At 51.3% G+C, this 24,837-nt stretch overlaps 1 protein-coding gene across 2 annotated transcripts in view; it reads right to left on the bottom strand.

Annotated features, from left to right (window-relative positions):
- SNX29 (sorting nexin 29) overlaps nt 1–24,837 on the bottom strand; it is a 294,688-nt gene that overhangs the window by 201,918 nt on the left and 67,933 nt on the right. For both annotated transcript variants that reach the window (XM_058680249.1, XM_058680250.1), the window contains 2 exons: nt 7,513–7,576; nt 5,407–5,535 (listed from right to left, as the gene is read on the bottom strand). In XM_058680249.1, the coding sequence (XP_058536232.1) occupies nt 5,407–5,535; nt 7,513–7,576 (193 nt within the window). The remainder of the gene's footprint in view (nt 1–5,406; nt 5,536–7,512; nt 7,577–24,837) is intronic.

The following is a 24,837-nucleotide window of genomic DNA, read 5'->3' as shown; positions in this document are numbered from 1 at the left end:
GCATTTCCCAGTGTCATCAAGATAGGACCTTCAGGACAGGGGCAGGACCAAGGGGAGTGCTAGGGAGAGTGCCATTTGGGGCACACTGTATGTGAGAAAAGCAACTGCACCTGCACAGACCACCAAGCTGGGTGCACCCCCAACTGCTAGGTAGAAGGGGGAAAAAGCTACAGCTGAGGTGGGCACGGCCACACCTCCCCAACCTAGGAGACTCCTGGAGCCTGGCACGATAGCCTAGTGGCTAAATCCTTGCTTTGCATGTGCTAGGATCCCATATGGGTGCCAGTTTGTGTCCTGGCTGCCCCACTTTTCTTCCAGCTCCCTGACTGTGGCCTGGGAAAGCAGTAGAAGACAGCCCAAGGCCTTGGGACACTGTATCTATGTGAGAGAGCTGGAAAAAGCTCCAGGCTTCACATCAGCTCAGCTCTGGCTGTTGTGGCTACTTAGGGAGTAAACAGGCAGATGGAATATCTGTCTTTCCTTTTCTCTGTATACCTGCCTCACCAATAAAAACAAATGAATCTTTGAGAGCAACTCCTTTGTGCTGAGCAAAGGCCGCCCACAGTCCTTGTCTAGGGTGATGACACCTCCTGCCATTTTCCTCTGCAAAGGAGGCAGAAAAAGTGGGGTGTTGTCAGTGTAGTCAGCGGCCTGAGAGCCAGACAGCTGGTGCTGCAGATGCTAGCACGAGTCTGAGTAAGAATCAGGAGTTCTGAGGCAGACTAGACCCATGTCCCGGCTCAAGCCACTGGACAGACAGGGGTCACCGCTCTGCCCAGGCCCTTGGTGCACTGAATGATGCCCATGCACGCCAGTACTGGCCATTTGTTTTACTCAGCCTCCTGCTTCAAGTGTGAATGCCTTCTGGCAAGCCCCTCACAGACACACACAGGAGTAACATCGAATCACACCATGCCCAAGTCAGACTGACATGGCAGTGCACCCTCACACTACCCGAGTTTGCCCTGTAAACTCATCCTCATCCACCTTCCAGCTCTGCGGCTGGATGGGGCTCAGTCCACCACTGCCCCTGGGAACTCCGGGGCCTAGGGGCAGGCTGAGGATCCAAGCTCACATAGTTTTGCTCCCTGGCTTGGCTGCCATGAGTGGGTCAAATTGATGTGCTAAGCGACAGCTGCAGGCATAGCTGTAACTTGTTATAATGGTTCTGCATGACGAACCAGTACTTGCTAGGGGCCCCAAAGCAATGGTCTTGTTATAGGACCTGCTTCTTCACTGAACCAAGGCAGTATAAGAGGCAAGCATATGATTTTGTGCAATATGAGTGTTTATGAAAAGGCTGAATTTCAATGGAATGAAACTTCTTCAAATCACACCTACGTGTAGGACGTAATTTCTCCTTAAAATAGCTTTTAATGCTGTCAATCCTAGTTATCCATTCTTAGGCACCTTTGCTGTTCAGGATATTATTTAAAGTATTATTTTTGTCAGAATACTTATTTTACTACCTGTGACTTATGAACTGGTGAATTCCCCACCCCCGGCCAGTATGTACTTCACTAAACATTTGTAAAACAACATAAAACTGCAGTCTAATGAGGAGAGAGATGTTTAACAGAGGTCAAGCATCAAACTCTGGCTAGAAGTTTCCGGAAGGATGTCATTTTTCCAGAAACTACTCTTAGAATTGAGATGATCTCATGGTTCCGTCAAATACAATAATTGATGAGGGCGGGTTGGTGGGAAGAGAAGGCTGAATGTGCTCAGTGATGCTGCAGCTTTTCAACAGCCAGCACAGTGCACAGACACACTAACACACCCCGAGTCTTAAAACAACGACAAAAGCAATGTCACAGTTCTGAAACAGCCTAGCTCAGTTCTTTCTGTACTGTTGAGGTCAAAATGTAACTCTCTCCTCTCTGTATATCTGACTTTCCAATAAAAATAAATAAATCTTTAATATATATATAATATATGTATATTATGTGTAACTCTCAAAGTTTCTCAGTAACACCATTATTATGTTATGGAAAAATGATCTCAATAGCTCACAAATGTGGGCATTCACAAAGCACATTTCCTGAGCAAACTTGTCTCAGTTTATCCACAAAGCTCATGGAGACACTTTTCTTATCCTCATTTCGTAACTTAGGACACACAGAGAGAGAGAGAGAGAGGGGCTAAGGCACTTGCCCCAAGTCACACACAACTAGTTGACAGTAAATCCATGGTCTGACCCCCACAGTCCAATGTCAGAACCCATACCACACCCCTTAAGCACAACAACCTGAACCATAAAAGCGGTCACCTGAACACACAAGAACGTGGCCACAAGGTGGTCCCAGTGCACAACCCTGGGCCTCAGCTTCCAGCCTCACATCCACAATGACCCAACAACACGCACAGCACCCCCACCAGTCCCGTGCAGTGACTGGGGAACTGGTCCACTGCCTGCCAAATCTGCCCAACACGCCCTCTGCAGACAGAAGCAAGGAGGTTCTGATGGCTGGCAGAGGTGCACTTCCTCTGGAGCGCACCCAGCTGGTCGGCCTGCCCCTTCTGCAATAGTTACCTGTTCTGCAGATGTTTCCTCTACCCAGAAACTTCAGACACCTTGAGCTCTTGACTACCCATCATGCAAATGAGGAGATTCCAGATTATAAAACTGCCTGGTCAGGACTGATGTGATGGCTCAACCTTCTAATCCTTCACCTGCAAGCACCGGTTCGTGTCCTGGCTCCTCCACTTCCCAAACAGCTCCGTGCTAGTTGCACGGGAAGGCAATAGAGAAAGGCCTAATGCCTTGGGACTCTGCACCCACACGGGAGATCCAAAGGAGACTCCTGGCTCCTGGCTTTGAATCAGTTCAGCTCCAGCCACTGTAGCCATTTAGGGGGTAAATCAGCAGATGAAAGATCTTCCTTTCTCTGCAGACCTGACTTTCTAATAAAAAATAAATCTCTTTTTTTAGAAAGCTGCCTGGTTATTAAGCTTTTTTTTCTACCTCCTTCGGGGGATAAAAGCTTCCTGAGGACTACCTTATGATAGAACACCTTTTCTGTCAGATACACCAGAAACAGCATGCAATGCACCTTGTGTAAGCTAACAGCTGCCCCCATCCCAAGCCTCTCCGACGGACCAGCTCCGCTTCCATGGCTTAGAGGTGAGGACACAAAGGGCATCTAATGGATCTGAGACTTGAAGCTCATTCAAGCCATGAAGATAACAGGGAATATAGGCCCGTCTGTCACAGACAATGCATAGTGTCTCTAAAGATGTCAGTCTTTGGGCTAAATCCTCGCCTTGCATCGCTGGGATCCCATATGGGTGCCGATTCATATCCCAGCTGCCCCACTTCCCATCCAGCTCTCTGCTTATGGCCTGGGAAAGCAGTAGGGGATGGCCCAAAGCCTTGGGAACCTGGACCTGCATGGGAGATTCCTGGCTCCAGACTGGCTCAGCTCCAGCCACTGTGGCCATTTTGGGAGTAAACCAGCAGATGAAAGATCTTTCTCTCTGTATCTCCTCCTCTCTGTACATCTGACTTTCCAATTTAAAAAAAAAAGTAAAAAAAATCTTTTAAAAAGTTGGTATTTATTATGAATATGCAAGGTAACCACAGAACTTGAGCATGGCCAGGTGCAGGAGTGATGCAAATGAGAAAGTACCAAATTTGGTATCTACTACCCTATTTATAGTCACATACACTTGTCTCTGCAGCTTTGCAAATTCATTTTAAAATGCAAACAGAAGAGACACTCTCAAGGAGTCCAACTTAAACATGGCTCCAACATTTGATGATACATGCATGACAATTCCAATAGCCTCACTCACATCACCTTATAGCACCAAGACCAAGCGCTCCAACCATAATTTTTTTTAAATCCCAATACCACGGCATATCCACAAGACATGTTGTTGGGATATTCCAGATTGGAATGGTAGGTGTATTGGTTAAATAGTGCATCAACTCAATGAAATATCACATCCAGGTATACAAAAATAGTTAATATGAAGACCATACAGTAACAAAGAAAAACTGTCCCTATTAAGTAGGGAATAAAGTAGGCTAACTTTAAGGACCATAGGTTATTAGGACACCATATAAAAATATATTCCCACGTGAACAAAATGTGGCTAGCAGGAAAACAGGATCAATCATACTCCTAATTGATGACTGTGAATGGAAGGTATTCTGTCAGCATAATTTTTGACCTTCAATAATATTGAAGGTCCACAAATTGGATCCTCCCCAGGGAGTACAGTTGGGCTGCAGTGTGATCTTCCATGCAGCTGTGGAACATACATGGGAAACATGGAGCCGCTCATGGGAACTGAAATGAAAAGCTAAGTTTAATGGTAGTATTTTGCCTAGAAATTAAGACATTCACAACTTGCACTGCTTGAGTTCAACTCCCGACTCCAGCTCACTTCCTACTAGCACAGACCCAGACCGTGGCAGTCAGCAGTGATGTTTCAAATGATGAGGTTCCTGATCCTCATGTGGAAAACAGGAATTAACTTCCTGTCTATCACCTCAACTCAGCCCTGGCCATTGTTGCACAGGCATAGATAGATAGATAAATAGATAGATAGATAGATTAGATTAGATTAGATAGATAGAATATTAGTATCCATCTTTCTCAATAATCTCTTCTTTAAAATGATAAGCTTATTCTGATACAAAAAATTTCAAATCGCAATATGTATTTTTCCTCAACTTTTTGAAGATCACTTACGCACACGTATTTCAAAATTTTAGCACCAAAATATGTAATTTCATTTTTCATGAACTTCTTGAAGTTCTCTCATACTAACTGATGATACCTGATCAACTCACATATATTGCATTTGGAACCAGAAACTCCACTTCCAGGTATGTCTCCAAAAACTTCTGAAGAAACAAAATGACAGACACAAAGGTTCCCGGCCATGGTACTGTTAGCAGGAGCAAAGACCATTGGAAACCGGCCCAGCAGCTGGTGGGCTGCTCCAAAGCAGTCGGACACTGACATACCAGGAGCTGCTGGGAAGACAAGGCCTGATGCAAAACCATCTCTCTCTAAGTGTAAAGCAGATGTGTGCAGGGTGTGCTGCCATCTTCCACTGAGGAGGAAAGGGAAAGGAAGATTGGGGAGGGTGAGGCGGCTCGTACATGTACATGCACACCCATCTCCTTGTATATACTAGGCATGTCTCTGAAACAGGTACCACTGATCAGCTCCAGGGAACATACAGGGCAGCTGGGAAAAGAGAGGGGACTTGGATAGCTGAACCACCTGCCTCAATACCATTTATTCAATAACGTAAAATACATACATACATTGCATTGTTGCACCAATGTCTTTTAAGGAAAAAAAAAAAAAACTAAACACTGTGGGTAAAAGGAGGGCCTGGGGCTTAACCACACCTCCACAGCTCACTTCTTTGTCCCTCACACCCTACCTGGCCAGTGCCTGCACCTTCATGGTATGCCGCTCCTCCTGCTCCACCGCCTTCCTTTTCAGGGAGTCCACCTCTTGCCGGAGCGCAGCCGAGTGCTCCATCTCACCATCCAGCAGACCCCGCAGAGATCTGGAGAAAAGAGGCCCATCTGTTCAGACACTGTTTATCACCATCCATCAAGTCCAGAGCAGGCTTCCTGACCTAAGTCAAGTTCTAACTCACTCACAGACCACAGGCTCTGTACAGTGGGTTTCACACACACCCAGAAATTCAGTAGACACCAAACTCTGGTCAAGGGTCCCAGAGTAACGTGAACAGCACAGGGCAGGGCGCTCACATGCAGTCTCAGCCCCATGTACAGACTGCCCATCTGACAACTCAGATGAAGGGGAGCAAGGGGCCTGACCAAGTCACAGGCAGGCTTATTTGGATACAGCCTACCCAAACAGACCATTAAACTGAAATCATTTTGTCACAGGCACACCAGGCAAGAGATGTAACACCAGAAAGGACGTCAGGAGAGGCCAAAAGGAATCATCTAAGACATGGAAACAGAACATTACTCAGATTGTAAGCCAGAAGTCCTGTCTTCCTTCCACCTCAACCACTGACCAGCCATGAACCATCTTGTGCCATCTCCAGGTTCAACCAGCACGGAAGGGCCTGTAATGCAGCTGTGAGCTGGTGTGTCATAGATGGAACTGTCATATTCCCAAATATGCGAAGCCTTCAAAACACATTCACCCTGGTCTGACCTGAAGTAGAGACAGTAGCTCGTCTAGAGATCATCACAATTTATCCCCTGGAAATGAACCTGGTACATGGCACCTACAATAATGATTTCTGGATAAAAATTACCAGCCGAGGTACGTGCACCCAACAAATCTAGAGGATATTGCCCTTCGGTTTTGGGACATGGCCAAAAATATCTGGCCTCTGCCTCACTTCCATTATCTACTAAACCCTCTAAGATTTTTTTGTTCGTGTAACAAAAACTCCCCCTCCTGGGGCTCGGAACCACCGTGATATGAAATTTTCCGTTGTCTGGAAAGAAGGAAAAACTAACAAGCACAGTCACTATTGTTCTTCAAAAGGTGAGACAAAACCCATGGCCTTTTCCAAGATGACAGCTCCAGCTGGTGTAAGGACAAAGCAGCCTTCAAGGACTGCAAGCCCTTGGCTAAACGTTGATTTTACTTGGAAGTTAGAGCTGTCTGAAGATGCCTCTTACAAACATCTTCTGCTTCAAAAATTCTGTCTGTCTGCTTTTCTGTGTTTCCAAGAAGGGTGCTGAGAGGGCTGGAGGAAGGAGAGGGCACGAGGACACATGTACATCTGCTCCATTCTGCCCCCTCGGGAAGCAGCCTCGCCATGCTCACAGAAGCCGAGTTGGTATCGGCAGCCAACCCCCTATACTAATCAACCCAACAGCCAAGACAAGGCTCCAGTGGGGGAGAATTTGTTTCAATCAGGGAAGAGTGAAGTTGGCCAACATGGGGCACATGGGGCAAAGGTTTCAACAGGGAAGAAGAGATGAACAAACCCTCTGCATCTCATTGGGTTTCAGGCAAGTCAAAGAATCCAAGTGTCTGTCATGTTGCCTCAACAACTGCCAACATGAGCCAACTTTAAGCCAAGTACTCAAGTGTCTGCAACTTATTCGACAGACCCTCAATCCAAAGTTACTCCAAAGACGGCTTTGGGTGTAAGGAGGCAACAAGCTCAGAGGCACGGGTTTCTCTCCCAGGAGGGATGAAACGTTCTGAAATACGGACAGCTACACATGCCTGTGGCTAGTGTGAAATCTGACACATACACCTTCAATTGGGAGGGTACATGAACTCTCCCACAGTGAAGTCAGCTAAAACACACTCATGGGGCCACCACTGTGTCATGTCCTCTGCTGGCCCATGCACAAACCACTTAGAGGCACTCAAACAGCCTCTCACCCCAGATGGCAGGGAATCGCCAGTCATAAAATTGCCAACAGAGCACAGCTGTCCTCCCCTGTCATCTTCCCACTGTCCCAGAGATAGAGGGTCCAGGAGAGGGACTACCCCCAACCCGACCCCCGAGTCCCGCCCTGAGGCCATAAGCGGCTGGTACCTATTCTCTTCTTCCAGCTCATCCTTCCGATTCATCATGGCCACGATGGCTTGGCGCAGTTCACCTAAGGAAGCAAGCAAAGTCAAAATTAGCTGGCAGATTTGGCTTATTATGCCACTGCTCACCTCTCTCTGGATTACATATCATTAATGACGTCTAGGTAAGTCCCTTCTCCACTCCAAAAATAATTCACAAGTGGTTTGAGAGGTTCCAGGTGGTCGGTTCATCCGTCTGACCAGCCACACAGAACAGAAGGGCAGGCGAGCAGGATGAGATGGAACACGGAGGAATTCCCTGGGTGCCTGCACTGAGCCTCCACAGCAAAGCCAGGCTTACGCGTCTTGGTGCTTTTCTGAGTCCGTGCTATGGACATTTATTGTCAACAATGATTTATTCCCACTTGTAGCTACTTATCAACCTGCACAGCAGACTGAGTGAGGCCCAACTCAACATTGGCCCCAGAAATAGTTACTCAAATTTAGTAAGAGATGTGGTTTTCCCACACTGACTTCAGTGGGGAGGGGAGTGTGTGTGTGTGTGTCCCCAGAACACAATTAACAATCACAGGAACTACCTTTTAGACATCTGTAAAACAGGGAGGAAGCACTCAAAGACAAACCATACCTTGAACTTAAATAAGCATCCCGGTTTCCACCTCAGACTTAACTGCTGTCACGGTCTCCTCAGGTCACTCAGACAGCTCTCAAGACAGGAAATTTCAGTTTCTTCTTAAAAAGTCAGTGTCATTTTATTGCCCTTAATGGGCTCTGGAAATGTAGTTCCCTTCTAGAATTGACTGCTAGGAGGCTCCAAGCCAAAAGCGTAAGCATCAAGGAAATTATGTGTGGTGATGTGGCAAGCATGGCTGGTCCTAACCTTTCTTGTCTGCTTCTCCAACCTGGATTTCCACTTGAGCCCATTTTACTGAGTACCTGTCTCACTTTTGTCTTCTCACTTTTGTGCTGCTGCCAATTCTCCTTTGAAAAGGTAAGTTTACTGGCTCTTCCCTCTTAGCTAGATGAAAACTCTTACACTTAGCGGACTCTCTTCAAAGCCTCTCCTGGCACTCTATCATTTCATTGTTCATATTCACCTAAGAAAATGCACACCACCATTCTCACTCCATTGGGGTATAAAGAAATGACAAAGAAGCAGTAAATGGGACAGGGTAAACAGGTGAGTCTCTCTGGTTCCCTTATCCTCAGAAGTAAGAAGCCACCAAAGATGCTGAGGAAAAAAAGGAAATTGCAGGACCAGTGTGTCCTCCTTCTGCAAGGGAAAGATGGCCCCCACACATCATGGAGTAAGAAATGCTCTTCCATCCACACTCGCAGTACATACTCCACTCACAAATCAAAACAGGTACATGGCCAGGATGGCAACCAAGTCTTAAGTTATCGTCCCCAACAGCTGGTTTGGGGTGTCACACAGTGCTGACAGAGGCAAGGAGGGCCCAAGGTTCCCACAACCCCAGGCTGTGGTACGCTCTGAGCCTGCAGGTCCAGGTGATAAGACCCCAACCAGGACACCAAGGGGCCTCAGTGTCACCAGCAGGTGTGAAATGAAGACTATATGAGATCCCCTCGACTTTTCTCAGTGTTTAGAAATTTTCCCAGGGGAAAAATTAGATAGAAAACCTGTGTCCAAAAGAGAGATTAGTGAAAAATGAAAATGAGAGGAAAGGAGACAGGGCTGAGGAGGCAAGGAGGGTTAAGTCCCTGGCAGAGTTGATCAGCCACTAGAAGTGGAAAGGAGGCCAGACACCAACCTGTGTCCCAGAGGAGGAAGGGCCTGGGGAACAGGAAACAGGGAAGACCGGGGCAGAGCATGCTGCCTTCCATGTCACATGCTGGGCCTGGCACTTGGATGCCCTAGAGCACTTCCTAAGGATGGCTCAGCATCCCCAGGCTCCTAAGGGAGAAGGGAAGAGGTGCGTTCTCTTCATCATCAGGTGTCCCTGCCAGCCACATGCCTGTGTTCCACAGTGGCATGTCACCTGTATGTCTGGTTTCACCAATGGGCAGCTTAGACAGGACTGATGTAGGATAGGAGTGCAACATAGAACATACATGGCACAGGCCCCTCCACCAGCAGCTGCTTGAGTAAGGGGAGCCCCAGGCTGCACAGGGTGACAGTGCAGTACTCACTGAACTCTCAGGTAAGGAGAGCCCCGGGCTGCACAGGGTGACAGTGCAGTGCCCAGTGAGCCCTCGGGTAAGGGGAGCCCCGGGCTGCACAGGGTGACAGTGCAGTGCCCAGTGAGCCGTCGGGAAAGGGGAGCCCCAGGCTGCACAGGGTGACAGCGCAGTTCCAGCAAGCTCTCAGGTAAGAGGAGTCCTAGGCTGCACAGGGTGACAATGCAGTACCCAGCAAGCCCTTGGCCACTCAGCTCTGGCCTGCCTCTCCCAGGGCTGAAGCCTTGCCACTAACAATGTGGTTCCTGTGCTGAGACACCTGGGTTTACCATTCTGTGCAACCCATTCTGTGTATCCCAGACTGCACACACATGCCCTGCCTGGCCCAGTGGCATCCTGAGAAACTCTGACAGTACAAACAGAAGTTTCTTGCCCAAGGTACAGACCTAGAGACATTACAGCAGTGATCCCCTATCTACACATTCACTCCACACTTGCATCTGATAAAACTCAACACAGCTCTTCAGGTCCAAGCAGCCCTCCCCGAGTTCCCCAACCCTGCAACACACAGTATGACAGGCACCTTTCACCTCCTGTTACATCATGCACCTGCCATTCCCGAGCTGAGGTCTGTGGAGTCTCATTAGAAGGAGTGGTCCAGGGAGGCCACTCTATTCTTGTGATTGTACTTTGAAAACAAATGCAAAAACAGCAGCCAGGAGGGAGGGAGCCCCTTGTACATGCCTAGCAGTGTCCGCCCAACAACCAGCAACTTGTTCCAGTAATCCAGACTGGAACAAATTCCCTGCAGCCTTTCTTTTTTTTTTTTAAAAAGATTTATTCATTTTATTACAGCCAGATATACACAGAGGAGGAGAGACAGAGAGGAAGATCTTCCGTCCGATGATTCATTCCCCAAGTGAGCCGCAATGGGCCGGTGCGCGCCGATCCGAAGTCGGGAACCTGGAACCTCTTCCGGGTCTCCCACACGGGTGCAGGGTCCCAATGCATTGGGCCGTCCTCAACTGCTTTCCCAGGCCACAAGCAGGGAGCTGGATGGGAAGTGGAGCTGCCGGGATTAGAACCGGCGCCCATATGGGATCCCGGGGCTTTCAAGGCAAGGACTTTAGCCGCTAGGCCACGCCGCCGGGCCCCCCTGCAGCCTTTCAAGGAGACTTCCAATCCCACTCTCAAGCCTGAGGTTGTGGCAACTGCCCCAGGCATGAGCAGGAACTGAGGAGTTATGAATAAGGCACAGGTGGGGAGAAGAAGAAAGGGCTAGAATAGGCAACAGAGCTTTTAGCAACTTACATCCCAACAACAGGGATGTAGCCCCAAAAAAAGATGCTATCAAGACTCTGGATTTGGGCAGATCTAAGGTCAGTTCCCAGCCCAGCCACTTCCTAGATGGTTTGCACCAGCACGTGGGCTTGCTCCCATTCTAGCACGCGTTCTGCAGTAGATTTCAGAGTTCACCATCTTCAGTCAGGTACCGGGTCTCCACCCTGTGCAAGTCACTGACCCTCTCAGTGGCAACACCCTGATGTACAAACTGAGATCTTAACAGTCACTCCCCGAGGAGCTGCGCGAGGGTTAGGAGGGTAACAGGTAAGGGGGTTGCTGAGAGCCACTCCAACAACAGCTCCCAGGTGTCACCCGTTTACCAGGTATTCCTGAGTGCTGACACAGGGCAGCGACTTCCCTGCATAGCAGCAGGGACTGGAAGACGGAGAACAAACAGCAGTGACCACTCATGAGTGCAGGCCACCAACAGGGGACCCATCTTCTGGAGCCCTGAGATTTACTGCGCACCTGCGGAACCTGACCTTGGGAAATGAGAAGAAATGTTTTCAAGTGCTCAACACCCAAGGGCAACAGACTAGATGATAGAATTTTCTAAATTGTCAAACAAGATCACCACAGGCCATGTGGGAAAACAGGCCCAGGGAACAAAGTATCATGTGGAAGAGCTGGGGCAAAAATGTCTGCACTCCAGGGTTTTGAGGCACAGGCTGAGGGGGTCTCCAATGCTGCCACTCAGACCTGCCACTGACAATGTCACATGCAAGTGGGGAAACCCTGGAAAGCTGGTCTCCCAGAGCAGCCTCAGCCATCACCTCACCCTGCAGGTGGCCTGAATGCCCCGTGAGAGTCACCTGTCAGTAACCACCACTGACCCAATCCAATACCGTCGGCTGCTATGCTGTGCCTATCCAGCCTTTTGGAAGTAGTCCCTTTTAAATTTGTATATTTATTTATCTAGCTAGACATCCAATTATCTGTGTATTTATTTGTTTAAAAGAGTAACAGAGTAACAGAGATGGCTCATATGCTGGCTTACTAATCAAACACCAACCACAGCCAGAGCCAGAGTCCAAAGCTGCATCCAGGTCTCGCATGTGGCTGCCAGGGGTTGCGGTACTTGCTTTACCAGCCACTGTCTCTTGGGTGCAGCAGCAGGCAGCCAGAGCACAAGCAAAATGACCAGAATGTGAACCAGAACTCCAACATGGATGCAGTAGTCCCAAGAGGTGGCTTAACCCACTGCAGCACAACAGCCGGCCCTGGTGCCAAAAACCACACAAAGCTGTTCTCCTGATTGTGGGAAACCCACCACGGAGAGGAAGGCTTCCACCGTGTCTCTCCTTCTGCTCTCTGCCATGGCACAATACTTGTGTTCATGATGGAGAAGGACAGGGACCAGGAGCTAGGACTGGCCCGATCCTCCTTCTACAGCCCCTAACCCGAACATGCCTTCCTGTACCTTGCAACTTGTTATGTGCTTGGTCTTCAGCTTCAAGAGGTCCATTCCCACCAGGGCCCACGCTGCACCATGCGTGGTCTCTGCAGACTCGCTTGGGCAGGGCTGGACGCTCAGCCCCTCAGGCTGAGAGGCAAACAACCATGCATCACCAAGTCGTCTCAACCTGCTCTGGGTGTGGCTGCCAGGGACTGGACGGCACATCCAATCAAGGACATGGAGGAATGTTCCCTTCAACCACCAGAACCTGACCCCGGGGCAGAAGGCAGCATTTCTAATCACTGTGGAACGGATGGATTTATCCAAAAGAGCTACCAGGGCCAGGAAACATTCTGGAAACAAAGATTGAAACTTCTGCTTGTGCTGTGTAGGGAAATAAGCCCCAGAGTGATATTTAAATATGTGAAATGCACCAATAAAAATGATACACATAAACACACAAACATTTATGTCATCCTAACAAGAGAATAAAGAGTAAGTTCTTGAGAAAAGGGTAAGATTTTGCTATGGAATTTTCCTATCTGCATATCAGGGGTCAATCTAACAGAAAATAATTGATACGTTGTTTGTGGCAACTTCAAGATGCAAATCAGCAGTGTAGAATATGAGCTTTTGAAGCAGATCTACATTTAAACCCTAGATCCCAGAATCTCAGATCCTGGAACCCAGCAAATTGGAGTCTCTGGCTCTCAGCTCCCCCGACTGGGAAAATGCTATTAACAGCACCAGCGTAACAGGATGGGGTGTGCTGGAACACAGCCTCAAGCGTCCATTTTCGTATTGTCTATGACTGTTTCCACACTACGGTGGCCACATGAGTGGCTGTGACCAAGACCATGGGCCCACGCAGCCTATAAAACTGACCACGCAGAAAACACCCATAAGGTGCCACTGCACCCCAAACTGCAGCCTCCCCAGTCCAGGGCTACGCACAGGCTGCACCCCAAGAGGAGACTATAGTCAGAGCTCCAACATAAGGAACACTTGAGCAGCTTCTGTCTGTGGTATGGGGACCCCTCCCTTGCTCTGGAAACCTTCTGTCCCTGCCCTCTGGTCTCTCTGCTGTCCCTGCTCAGTTCCTACCTTTGGCCTCCTTCCTCCACCCTCACCGGGGGCTCATCCACCACTTCCTGCCGTGAGGGAGCGAAGTCCCAGTCCACTCCCCAGCCTCTCCCGGGCTCCTCCCTGAGCCTGGAAGGCCTGGAATTTTCCCCGACCCCAGGAACATGGGAATGGCCGTGTCTGGGATGTGTTTGTTGCTGGCCATGGCAGACATGAGAAGGGGGCCCTATTCTGTCCCATTCTTGACCCTGTGAGGAAACTGTACCCCCTCAAGCCTCCTGTCCCATGTATCCCACTCAGAACCGCTGAGACCAGGGGTGCACAGTTAACTCAAACTGAGCAGGTCAAAGGTGGGCCACAGGGGCAGACTATGGAGACCAAGGAAGGCAGCAGCAGAGGCAGCAAGTCCAGGGATGGGGGAATTGTAACTGCATCCACATCCAGCTGCTGGAAGCTGAGCTGCCCAAAGACCAAGACAAATATTTGCCCAAAGGGCCAAGGACAGCTGGCTGGAACTCTCTTGTCATGAGGAGCCAAGGTCTAGACAGGGACAAATGTAGGTGCAGTCACACAGAAGATGCTGACTGGCAAGAAGGCAGGTGTCTGAAACGTCATGCATGTGTGCCCGAGTCCTGCAGCTTCCCATCTGGCAGAACTGAATGGAGCCAAAGCTTTGAGAAGAATCTGTATGTAATCTGTAACCTCTGTGTCACTGGGACAGCTCTCTGAAGGCAGCAGGGGGTGGGGGGCAGCAGGGGCAAGGCAACCTGCATAAAACAGGAATGGCCACTTCAGTTTCAACTCCAAGGTCCCAGTGGGTCCCGCCAGTCCCCTCTGCCTTTGTGTTCTAACCTAGAGTGCAGCCCAAAAGACCCACTGTGCAGGTCCGGCGGCGTGGCCTAGCGGCTAAAGTCCTCGCCTTGAAAGCCCCGGGATCCCATATGGGCGCCGGTTCTAATCCCGGCAGCTCCACTTCCCATCCAGCTCCCTGCTTGTGGCCTGGGAAAGCAGTTGAGGACGGCCCAATGCATTGGGACCCTGCACCCGTGTGGGAGACCTGGAAGAGGTTCCAGGTTCCCGGCTTCGGATGGGCACGCATCGGCCCGTTGCGGCTCACTTGAGGAGTGAATCATCGGATGGAAGATCTTCCTCTCTGTCTCTCCTCCTCTGTGTATATCTGGCTGTAATAAAATGAATAAATCTTTAAAAAAAAAAAAAAGACCCACTGTGCGTTGTGGATAGGCCGCCAAAGGCACCCCGTCCAATGGAATACAACTGTGCCCCAAAGCTCCACACCCAGCCTGCGAGTTCCTTGAGAACAGGGCCCCAGCGCCCAGCGCAGCACCCCCGCAGCAGAATGGAGCCTCGCAGGGTGGGTGAATGCAGGCCCTGACGAGCGAGTGCATGAACAAACTGCTGAAGCCCGCCCCTCACTCTGAGAAGTCAGCAGTGATAATGGGCTGGGCAGAGACGTCAAGCGCCTTTAATAATAAGTTTAAGGCTTCGCACGGGGAACGCTAACCACCAGGTTCACGGCTGTAATTTCCTGCCCAGTGACAGGGATCTGGGTCCTAACAGAGTGTCTCACGGATGTGATGCACATGGTAGGCGAGGCAGGCGGAAGAGACTGGTGCCAATGCGTCACGACTGTGGCCTAAAACTCAGCAGGCAAGACCACGCTCCTCCATTCCGGTACAGCAGAGACCAATCCCCGAACCCCAGGCACACAGACACTGCCAGATGACACGCTGGCCTGTTTACACACATGATCCAGGCTTCTATATAAAGACCTGAGCCAGCGATGCTGACAAAGGGTGGGAGGTCTCCCATCATTAGCCACCAGAAGTGCCCTAGGAAGAAATTATCCTGAGACTGACGGACCTCCCACCCCTTCTCCCCCTCCCAAAATTAAAAAGGGAAGATCTGGCTTGTACGACAAGACATGGAGTATGCAGGCTGGCGGGCACGTGCATGCAACTCACATCCACCCGGCTTTACAGGCCATCTTTCCCACAGAGCGCAAACAGCCTTTACAAACATTCCCCTAGGGCCCACTCTCAGTTATATTTAAAGAGCGCACGAGGCCACACGCATAGAAAGAAAAATGTTCTCCTAGGGGCATATACTTAACCTACATCGGCGCTGTTCAGACGTAACATCCTGCTTTTTATACCACGGCCGGCCTACCCACTCCGTTTTCCTTTTATCTCCAAGAGAAAGGATAAACTATATTGAGCTCAAAATCTAACTTTTAAAATCAATGTCAGGCCTGTTCCAGCTTTGTGTTCTGTTTCTCTGTCCTGCTGCCCGCAACCTCCTGCCCACCCAGTAGGAGAGCCAGAGTTTCTGATTTTTACCTTGTAATGATGAAAGAGAAAAGGATAATGTCCCAGACCCCCTGGCCAGTGTTCACAGGGTCAGCCAGCACCAGGTGCCAACAGCTTCCGAGATGCCCAGCGATGTGAAAGGCACTGTTTTACCCGTTCTCTCGTTATCACTGAGACACAAATGTGACTACACCTGTTAGGGAATACAGACTCGAGGCCCAGAGAAGCAAACTAACTTGCCTCAGGTCACACAGCCAAGGTCCACCTGCTGTTCCACTACAGTAGCAGCCTAGCCCACACCTGTGCCCCACACCCAGGGTTGAAGCCGGGTCCTCAAGGGTCCCACCTACCCCCCAAGGTGTGGCCTGATCAGGTCCTCAACCATTCTTTCTCCTCTTTTGGAAAATGAGCAATCTACTCCAAAGCTACTGTCCGTCCAAAATAATAATACTCAGGAAAGGTTTTCAGGATCTATTGGAACAACATGGAAAATAAGAAAATCATAGGTTACAGAAAAAAACAATTTGCAGTAACTGCATAGTTGTGAATGAATCACTACTAATTTTCCGTAGCTGTAATATTTTTTGGCTCTCTCATTCATGTGCTTATGTGCTTTCTCTCTTCCCCCCCCCCCCCCCACACACAGAGTATTTGCAGCAACTCCTTATCCAAATACTTAGAGTAGGTGTCCCACAAGCAAGCACAGACAAGGCCAGAAGGGAGCGAGAGGGGATGCAATTATACCTTGAGGGGACAAGGGCACTCTGGGAGCTCAAGGGTCCACCCAGTCTGGCCAGCAGCCCCTGCTCAGGCCCACTGTCACACATGAGGGGGGCAACCCAGGCTGCCAGCAGTTCTGCACTGTCCAAAGAAGCCGGAATCTGCATTTCCCACAAACACGGGTTTCCTGGGTAAGGGAGGGCCTGTCTGTTCAAAAGGCAGAGAGACTGACCTTGTATCCACTGGGTCACTCCCCAGATACAACCAGGGCTGGGACAGGCCACAGCCAGGAGCCTGGGATTCCATCTGCATCTCCCGCATGGGTGACAGGGACACAAGTGCTTGAGTTGTCACCTGCTGCTTCCCAGGGTCCTCATGAGCAGAAAGTTCAAGGTCAGGAGCCAGAGCCAGGAATGGAACCCACATCCAATCTGGGATGTGGGTCTTCTAAATGTTAGACCAGGTGACCACTCCCAGCCTCTATTGTCAAGAGTTGTGAAATCATGGGTCACACGGTACTTTCATGTAACTTTTTTAAGGAGCTACCAAACTTTCCTGCAACAAAGAAACAAAGTCATCCTTTGAATTATGAGGTGTTACTTCCTTAATGAACTCAGCAATGTTTGTGGTACATGCGTCTGTTCCCACCACTGGTCAGTTCTAACGATTTCACCACATTCACTTCCAATTTTTTTTTAACAATACATCGCCACAAATCTACGTGAAAATCACCTATGGAGAATGGGCCAGAGAGGCAAAGAGTAGAAGACAGCTACCCTACTACCAGGTGGAGCAGATGCCCACTGACCAATAGTAAGCCCAGCGCGACCTGTCTCCTCCTCGAGGGCAGGGAGTGCTCATGGCATGTGCAGATACTTCACAAAGAACATGGTGAGCAACACATGGCAGAAACCAGCACAGTGCCTGCTCACGGACACATCAGAGCCAGGTCGTGGGGAAGGCAGGGTACGCAGAAACCGCCTGCGTAGCAGGCCCACCTAGAGAGATGACACACTCCCCAAAGGGCCTCCCTAGGGCCTGCCTGCCACCTCCACAGCATGCCCCACATCGCAGTGCCTGGCTCCCAGCAGCACACACCCCAGGACACAGCAGGGCATGGCTACAGTAGCTGGGTCCCTGTCACACGTGTGAGAGACACAGATCAAGTTACAAGCCGATTGTCTCAGGGAGGGAGCTCTTCCTCCCTGATACTCAGATAAAATAATTTTCTAAAAAAATTGCAATCTGGCTCTACTTGGCACCCCTACACACACACACGATCAAGCTGCAGGGATCCGGGCAAGGTGTGCACTATGTGGTGGGGGCAGGAGACCCTGTGAATTTCACTGGACATGAGGCCCGGTCAGCATCCCCAAAGTGGGGACAGCAGATGATGGCACACTGACAGCTCGGCTGGACTACACATGAGAATCACACAGGGAATTCTGCAAAAAAAAAAAAAAAAAAATCCCGACATTCAGATCGCACCAGGGGTCAGCTAACTAGAAATGTCCGAAGTAGAATCAAGGTTTCTGAGCTTTAGGGATTGTCTGTGTTTTTGTTTCTATTGTTCTTCTACATTCATCTACTAGAAAGGCAGTGTGAGAGCAAGAGACAGAGACTGTCTATCTCTGGGTCATTTCCCAACAGCCACGGCTGGGCGGGATCAAAGCCAGGAACGCTCACTCCATCTCAGTCTCCTGCGTGGCTGACAAGGGCCTAAGCCCTAGAGCCATCACCGGCTGCCTCTCAGAGCAGCCCAGACTTGAGTCAGAACTCCACCATGGGATGCTATTCCTGAGCAGCGGCTTGGACCACTGTGCCCCACCTGCCCGGGGTTTTGCTTAAAGCTCTCGAGTCAACTCCACCAGGCAGCTGTGGTTGGTAAGCACAGCTGCTGAGGGAGCCCAACACAGGCAGCTGGCAGCAGGGACAGCAGCAGGGGCAGCTGGCAGCAGGGACAGCAGCAGGGACAGCTAGCAGCAGGGACAGCAGCACAGGCAGCTAACAGCAGGGGCAGCAGGGGCAGCAGCAGGGGCAGCAGGGGCAGCTGACAGCAGGGGCAGCAGGGGCAGCTGGCAGCAGGGGCATTTGGCAGCAGGGGCAGCAGCAGGGGCAGCAGGGGCAGCTGGCAGCAGGGGCAGCAGCAGGGGCAGCTGGCAGCAGGGGCAGCAGCAGGGGCAGCAGCAGGGGCAGCAGGGGCAGCTGGCAGCAGGGGCAGCAGAGGCAGCAGCAGGGGCAGCTGGCAGCAGGGGCAGCAGGGGCAGCAGGGGCAGCTGACAGCACAGGCAGCAGGGACAGCAGCAGGGGCAGCTGGCAGCAGGGGCAGCAGGGGCAGCAGGGGCAGCTGACAGCACAGGCAGCAGGGACAGCAGCAGGGGCAGCAGCAGGGGCAGCTGGCAGCAGGGGCAGCAGGGGCAGCTGCAGGGGCAGCAGCAGGGGCAGCAGGGGCAGCAGCAGGGGCAGCTGGCAGCAGGGGCAGCAGGGGCAGCAGGGGCAGCAGGGGCAGCAGCAGGGGCAGCTGGGGCAGCAGCAGGGGCAGCTGGGGCAGCAGCAGGGGCAGCAGCACGGGCAGCAGCAGGGGCAGCAGGGGCAGCTGACAGCACAGGCAGCAAGGGCAGCAGCAGGGGCAGCAGGGGCAGCAGGGGCAGCAGCAGGGGCAGCAGGGGCAGCAGGGGCAGCAGGGACAGCTGGAAGCAGGGTCAGCAAAGGCAGCAGGGACAGATGGCAGCAGAGGCAGCAGCTTGCCCTGCCCTGACAAGTTCACTGACATTATTTCAATCATTGCTCCCAAATCCCCCCCAAAGGCACACACCATTCCTATCCCATTTTTCAGATGCACTTACTAAGGCTCAGAAAAGTCTTAGGAGGGCACACAGCTAGGAAGCCAAGGGGCCTGCTGACCTAGGAGGCAAGGTCCCTGTCCATGACCCTGACCATCACAGTGCTTTCTTCAGAAACACCAAGTGGCACATGCTGTGAGTGGCAGATACAAGCACCCCAACACCACATGACCTCATTCATTCTTCCAGCCTGGTCTCCGATGTGCTCATCGAAATGGACAGTGTACTTCAGGGCTAGAACATTCGAGGGCACACAGAGCCACAGAGGCGGTGTGGGCTCCTCATAGGGTCGAAAGGGACAAAGAAAGAGGTGGACAGAGAAGGGACAGCCTCAGCCCCAGGAGCCACACCGGGCTGGGCTGGGCTGCCCTGAAGGAAGCATCTGGCTCCTGTGGCATCAGTTCCCATTTTCCAGGTGGAAGCACCAAGTCCAGTCAATGTGTCGGCAGGACGCTAGTCATCACCCAGACACTGGGTGATCTCCAGAGATAACAAAGGACTGCCAAGACAGATTAGAACCAGAACACCTGGTCCAGGACAGCCACCTGATGCTGGAACTCACATCTGTAAGCACCAGAGAGCACAGCAGGGCTCCCTTCAGGGCCTGTGCAAAGTGACAGTCCCCAAAACTCCTGGTGACAAACCCTTGGCTGGCACAGGACACAGACCACGGCAACCTCTGCTCTTGTGCCCACACAGCCCAGCAGGCGATGGAGTGGAGAGACCAACACAACACCTAAGCCTTGGGGCAACTGTGCCCTGGGTGTTAAAAGCTCAGAGGACATAAATATCCCTGTCTATGCTCATGCTGGCTTGAGCTGGTCTCTCTGGGGCCCCAAGTCATACTCTACTGTACCATGCAGCTGGTGCTGGGATCACGTGGCGGGTAAAGTGGACATCAGAGACAGAGGTGTGCAACGTCACGACAAGTCACGGACAAGGACTGCAGGGTGCAGCCAGCAGTGGGAGAGGAGCTCCGGGCTTTCCACAGCCACCGTGGCCTCAGGGGCTCGGTGCTGAGACAGAGGTGCTCGAAGCAGCCAATCCCCAACCTCCCCCAGCCCCAAGAGGCCGCTACTCCCTGGGAAGGGCGGAGGGCCCTTGTCAGCTTCTCATTCCCACAAGCACACCCTGTGCTTGGGGCATCCCTGCCATCTGCTTCTATCCACTGGCTGGTGACTGGCAGACATGACCCTCATCTGTGTGAAGCCCCAAGTCGGCTGGACCCTGAGGAAAAGTGACATTAACATCTGTCATGACCAGCCTCACGGGCAGAGGGGTTAACTGATGGCAAGGAAGATGAAATGCATGGGAAATGTTCACAAACAACTTGGACACAGTATCAAACACCCGGGCAGTTCTCAGCCTCACACACATGAACCTGAGTTCAGCTATTAATGAGAGGCCACCACAAGGGCCTGGGCAGTTCTTGTGCCAAGACTGGTTCTCATCGACTCTGCACCCTGACCTTGGCAGTGACATTCTGGTACAACCACAGCAACCTGAGACGTAACACGAGCTCCAGGCATTGACACGGCTGGGTTCTGCTCTCAGCTTTGCTATTTAACCTGCTGGGCAGCTGCAGGGGTGCCACTTGCCTTCTCCACATCTGTTTCCCTGTGACATGGGCAGGGTGACACTGACCATACATGTCCCTGGCACCTAATGGCTCAACTTAATTCCCAAGCCCCGGGAGGGTAGCACAAGTCCCAGACAGCCTGTGGAAACTGTGTTTTGAATTTTGAACTTGCTTTGGGCCGACACAGTGCTGCAGCTCCCGGGTAGCCCCACAGCAACCAGTGGAAACCGCCGGTGGAGTACCTGACACTGGAAATCAGTGAGCAATGCCTGGAAGAGACTCAACACTTCGTTACAAAACAGGCCTGGTGTTCCAGGATTCTGCCCAGTCGCGGACTGGAGCAAATCTAAAGTGAGAGAGGCTAACCTGTGAGGCCTGCTAGGTCAGGTATGTCTCAGGATTTGTTTATGTGAAAGGCAGAGGTTCTCATTTTCTCACTGGTGCCAGATGGCACCTGTGCTGCTGCTTCCTAATAAAACATGAAAACCTGCCAACTGGGGAATAGAGGCAACCAGGTCACAACAGCGTTTCCAAGGCCTGGCCACGCACGCCAGGTCCCTCTGCCAAGCACCAGCTTGCAATCACGGCCGTTGGCAAATGCAGCATCAGGAACACACACCACTAAGACAAGCTCAAGGACAAGGTCACAGGAGGCGGAGAAGCACCTGGACTTGAACCCGGAGGGGAGGGGCTGTTTTCTGAGTGCTGCCTGTGGTGGTGGCTGCAGGATTCTACACACCATGTATGATGAACCTACCACGGACATCAGCTCATGTAAAAACCAACAGTGTTTGGCTCAGCCACTGCAGTGCAGCCAATGAAGATGCTCCCTGCAATGCTGGCATGCCATATGGGCTCTGGTTTAAGTCCTGGCTGCCCCACTTCTGATCCAGCTCCCTGCTCATGCACCTAGAAAGGCAGTGGAGGACGGACCAAGTGCTTGGGCCCTACCAGCTGTGTAGGAGATCTGGACGAAGCTCCTGACTCCGACCTAGCCCAGCCCTGGCCATGGCAGCCACTTGGGGAGTGAACAGGCTCCCATTCCCTTCCTCCCTACATCCCACTCCCCCCTTCCCTTTTTAAAAGATTTATTTATTTTTACTGGAAAGGCAGATCTACAGAGAAGGGGAGAGATAGAGAGGAAGATCTTCCATCCGATGATTCACTCCCTAATTGGTCACAATGGCCGGAACTGAGCCAGGAGTTTTTTCTGGGTCTCCCACGCGGGTGCAGGGGCCCAAGGCTTTGGGCCGTCCTCCTCTCCTTTCCCAGACCACAAGCAGGGAGCTGGACGGGAAATGGAGCTGCTGGGACACGAACCAGCGCCCATATGGGATCCCGGCACATGCAAGGCAAGGACTTAGGCACCAGACTATTGGCCAAGCTCTCTCCTTCCCTTTTTTTCTGCATATCTCTTTCAAAGAAATAGATCTTTTAAAAAAACAAACAACAATGATGTCCACGTAAGCCTGGTCCTGACCTGTGTGATGATTTTCTATTTCTAGAATGTTGTCCCTATCATATGACCCAAAAAGAAACCATTCCTGCTACAGACCTTAAATGCTAGTTAAAAGAGGGAAAAAATTTAATTTATCCTGATGGGAAACATTTTTCCAGGTAGATTCTTTTTTTCTGCCAAAATACTTAGGGACAATGGTGGCTTAAATGGATACAGCTGCGACCTGCATTGCTGGTATTCCATACGGGCATTGGTTCAAGTCTTGGCTGTTCCATAGTCAATCCAACTTCCTGCTAATGACCTGAGAAGAAAAAAAAAAAACAGCAGAAGATGGCCCATGTGCTTGGGCCCCTGCTAGCCACGTGGGAGACCCGGATGACACTCCTGGCTTTGGCCGGGCTCAGCCATAGTCTTGGCTGCCACTTGAGGATGGAAGGCCTCCCTCTCTGTGTCTAGTTCTCTGTCTCCCTGTGTAATCCCTTTCAAATCTCCTCTCTCTCTCTCTCAGAGCAGACTCTCAGCAGAATCCGGCCTCTTCCCTGGCAACCCGTGCCCTCGCTGTCTGCTCTGTGTGCTGACCCATACTCCAGGCTCGTAGTCTGCCAGCAAGAACTCTGTCTCAAACCCAGGAGGTGAGCAGGCTCCGGCCTCCAGCAGCCCTAAGGCACTGTCAGACCCCAGGTCAGAGCCACCCCTGTACAGAGCCGGGTAACACCAACACCCTGGGCAGGCACTGAGATGCCATGGGAGGTGGCCAGCCTCCAGCATTCCGGCCAGTGCCTCTCCCTCCAGGCAACCTGCCTTTCAGACCTCTGGAAGGCAAACACAGCCCCGAGTCCGACACACAGCAACACAGAGCAACACCTGCATGGAAAATCATGATGAACTTCCAGGGTTCCAGGAGATGCACACACTGCAGAGAACATTTCAACTGTGTGAAAACGCAGGTCCCATCCCAGAGCTGTCCCTGCGGTAATCCTGGGGAACCCCGGCCACCAGGCCACGCAGACGACAGAGAGACCCTGGCAGGAGGAGTTTCAGAAATGCCAGCCTCAAAGAACGCAGCTGGCGAGTCAGTGCCTTCCCTGCCCGCGGATCCTCGGAACAGCCAAAGGGTCCCCAGCATCAGCCCACACCTCCATTTCCACCGAGGCAGGTGGCTTGGGACCAACCAGTGGCCACGACTTCAAAGCAATGAACTCAGATTGTTTTTTGGTTTTTGGGTTTTTTTCCCTGCCTCATCTGGAATCAGAGCGTTAGATGTGCATTTTCCAATCCAGGAATGTAAAATGAGTTGAGGCCCATGGTTCATCTTTTTAATCAGCCAATTCTAAAAGGAATCTCATCATACACTGAGAGCTGCAGCAAAGAAGGAATAAATTAATAATTATAAAACATCATGAAGAAACGGTAAATGGGAACAGACACAAGAACACTTGATCCTCTCCCACCAATACCAAGGAACATGTGTGTGCAGGATGCCTGGGTCGCACCCATGATCAGAAACAGGCAGGCTCAGGGACACTGAACCAGAGAGAGACGGGCTGGCACCCAGGCACTGCGCCGTCTCCCCACAGGAAAGCCAGACAGAGCAGCAGCCCCCGCACCACAACAGCAAACGGTGGGGCAGTCTGAGAAGCTGTCAAAGCGGGCTGGCCAGGGAGCCACGGTAGCAGACAGCAATGAAAGGGCTGAGATGAGGGCCAGGCGCCCCGGGACAGGGCCATGTCTGCTCCCGTCCCCCTGGCTCTCCTTGTTTCCACCAGGGAATGGGACAAGGCTAGGGAGCCAGGGACCCAAACCATCTACACCACAGCACTGAATGCATGCATGGAAGATTGCAGACGGACCCTCGGCTGAAGAAGCCTGGCAGAGGACGGACTAGGGCGCCCTCTGGTGGCTCCACAACTGCTCTGCGGCACGCAGCAGGAATCAAAGGGCTGAGCCACCGGGACAACATCCAGTTCCCAGTCACGAAGAAATTAATTCAACAGTGAAATTCAAGCAGAGGCGCTTGTTGCATCACATCAGCCTCAACGTAACCTGTCTATATCCTATACTCCAGTGCCCCAGTCTGACTCTACCACTCTCTCTCCCTTCCAAATAGGTCACATTTTAAAAATTTTAAAAGGAAGAAAACGATGATAAGGCTTCTACAAATACCAATAGGGATCAATGGGATGAATTTTCAGTAAGCTAAAACCACACAGAAATACCAAGACAGCCCCAACCAGCTCCAAGTGCTCAGCATGAACGTACCTCCCAGGCCATCATCGGGAATTCCAGCACATTCTCCGAGTGCTCCTCAGCTTCCCTGCAGGGTTGTGGGAACTAACCAGTTCCCAAAAACATACACAAAGGGAAAAAAACGCTTGGATTTAACATTCAGTTTGGTTCATTTTTCTCCCACGTTTTGCTCCCTGAAACCTGTCAGAGGTC

This window comes from Ochotona princeps, chromosome 24 (assembly GCF_030435755.1).
Source record: "Ochotona princeps isolate mOchPri1 chromosome 24, mOchPri1.hap1, whole genome shotgun sequence".
NCBI lineage: Eukaryota > Metazoa > Chordata > Mammalia > Lagomorpha > Ochotonidae > Ochotona > Ochotona princeps.
This window is presented reverse-complemented; position numbering and strand designations above follow the sequence as displayed.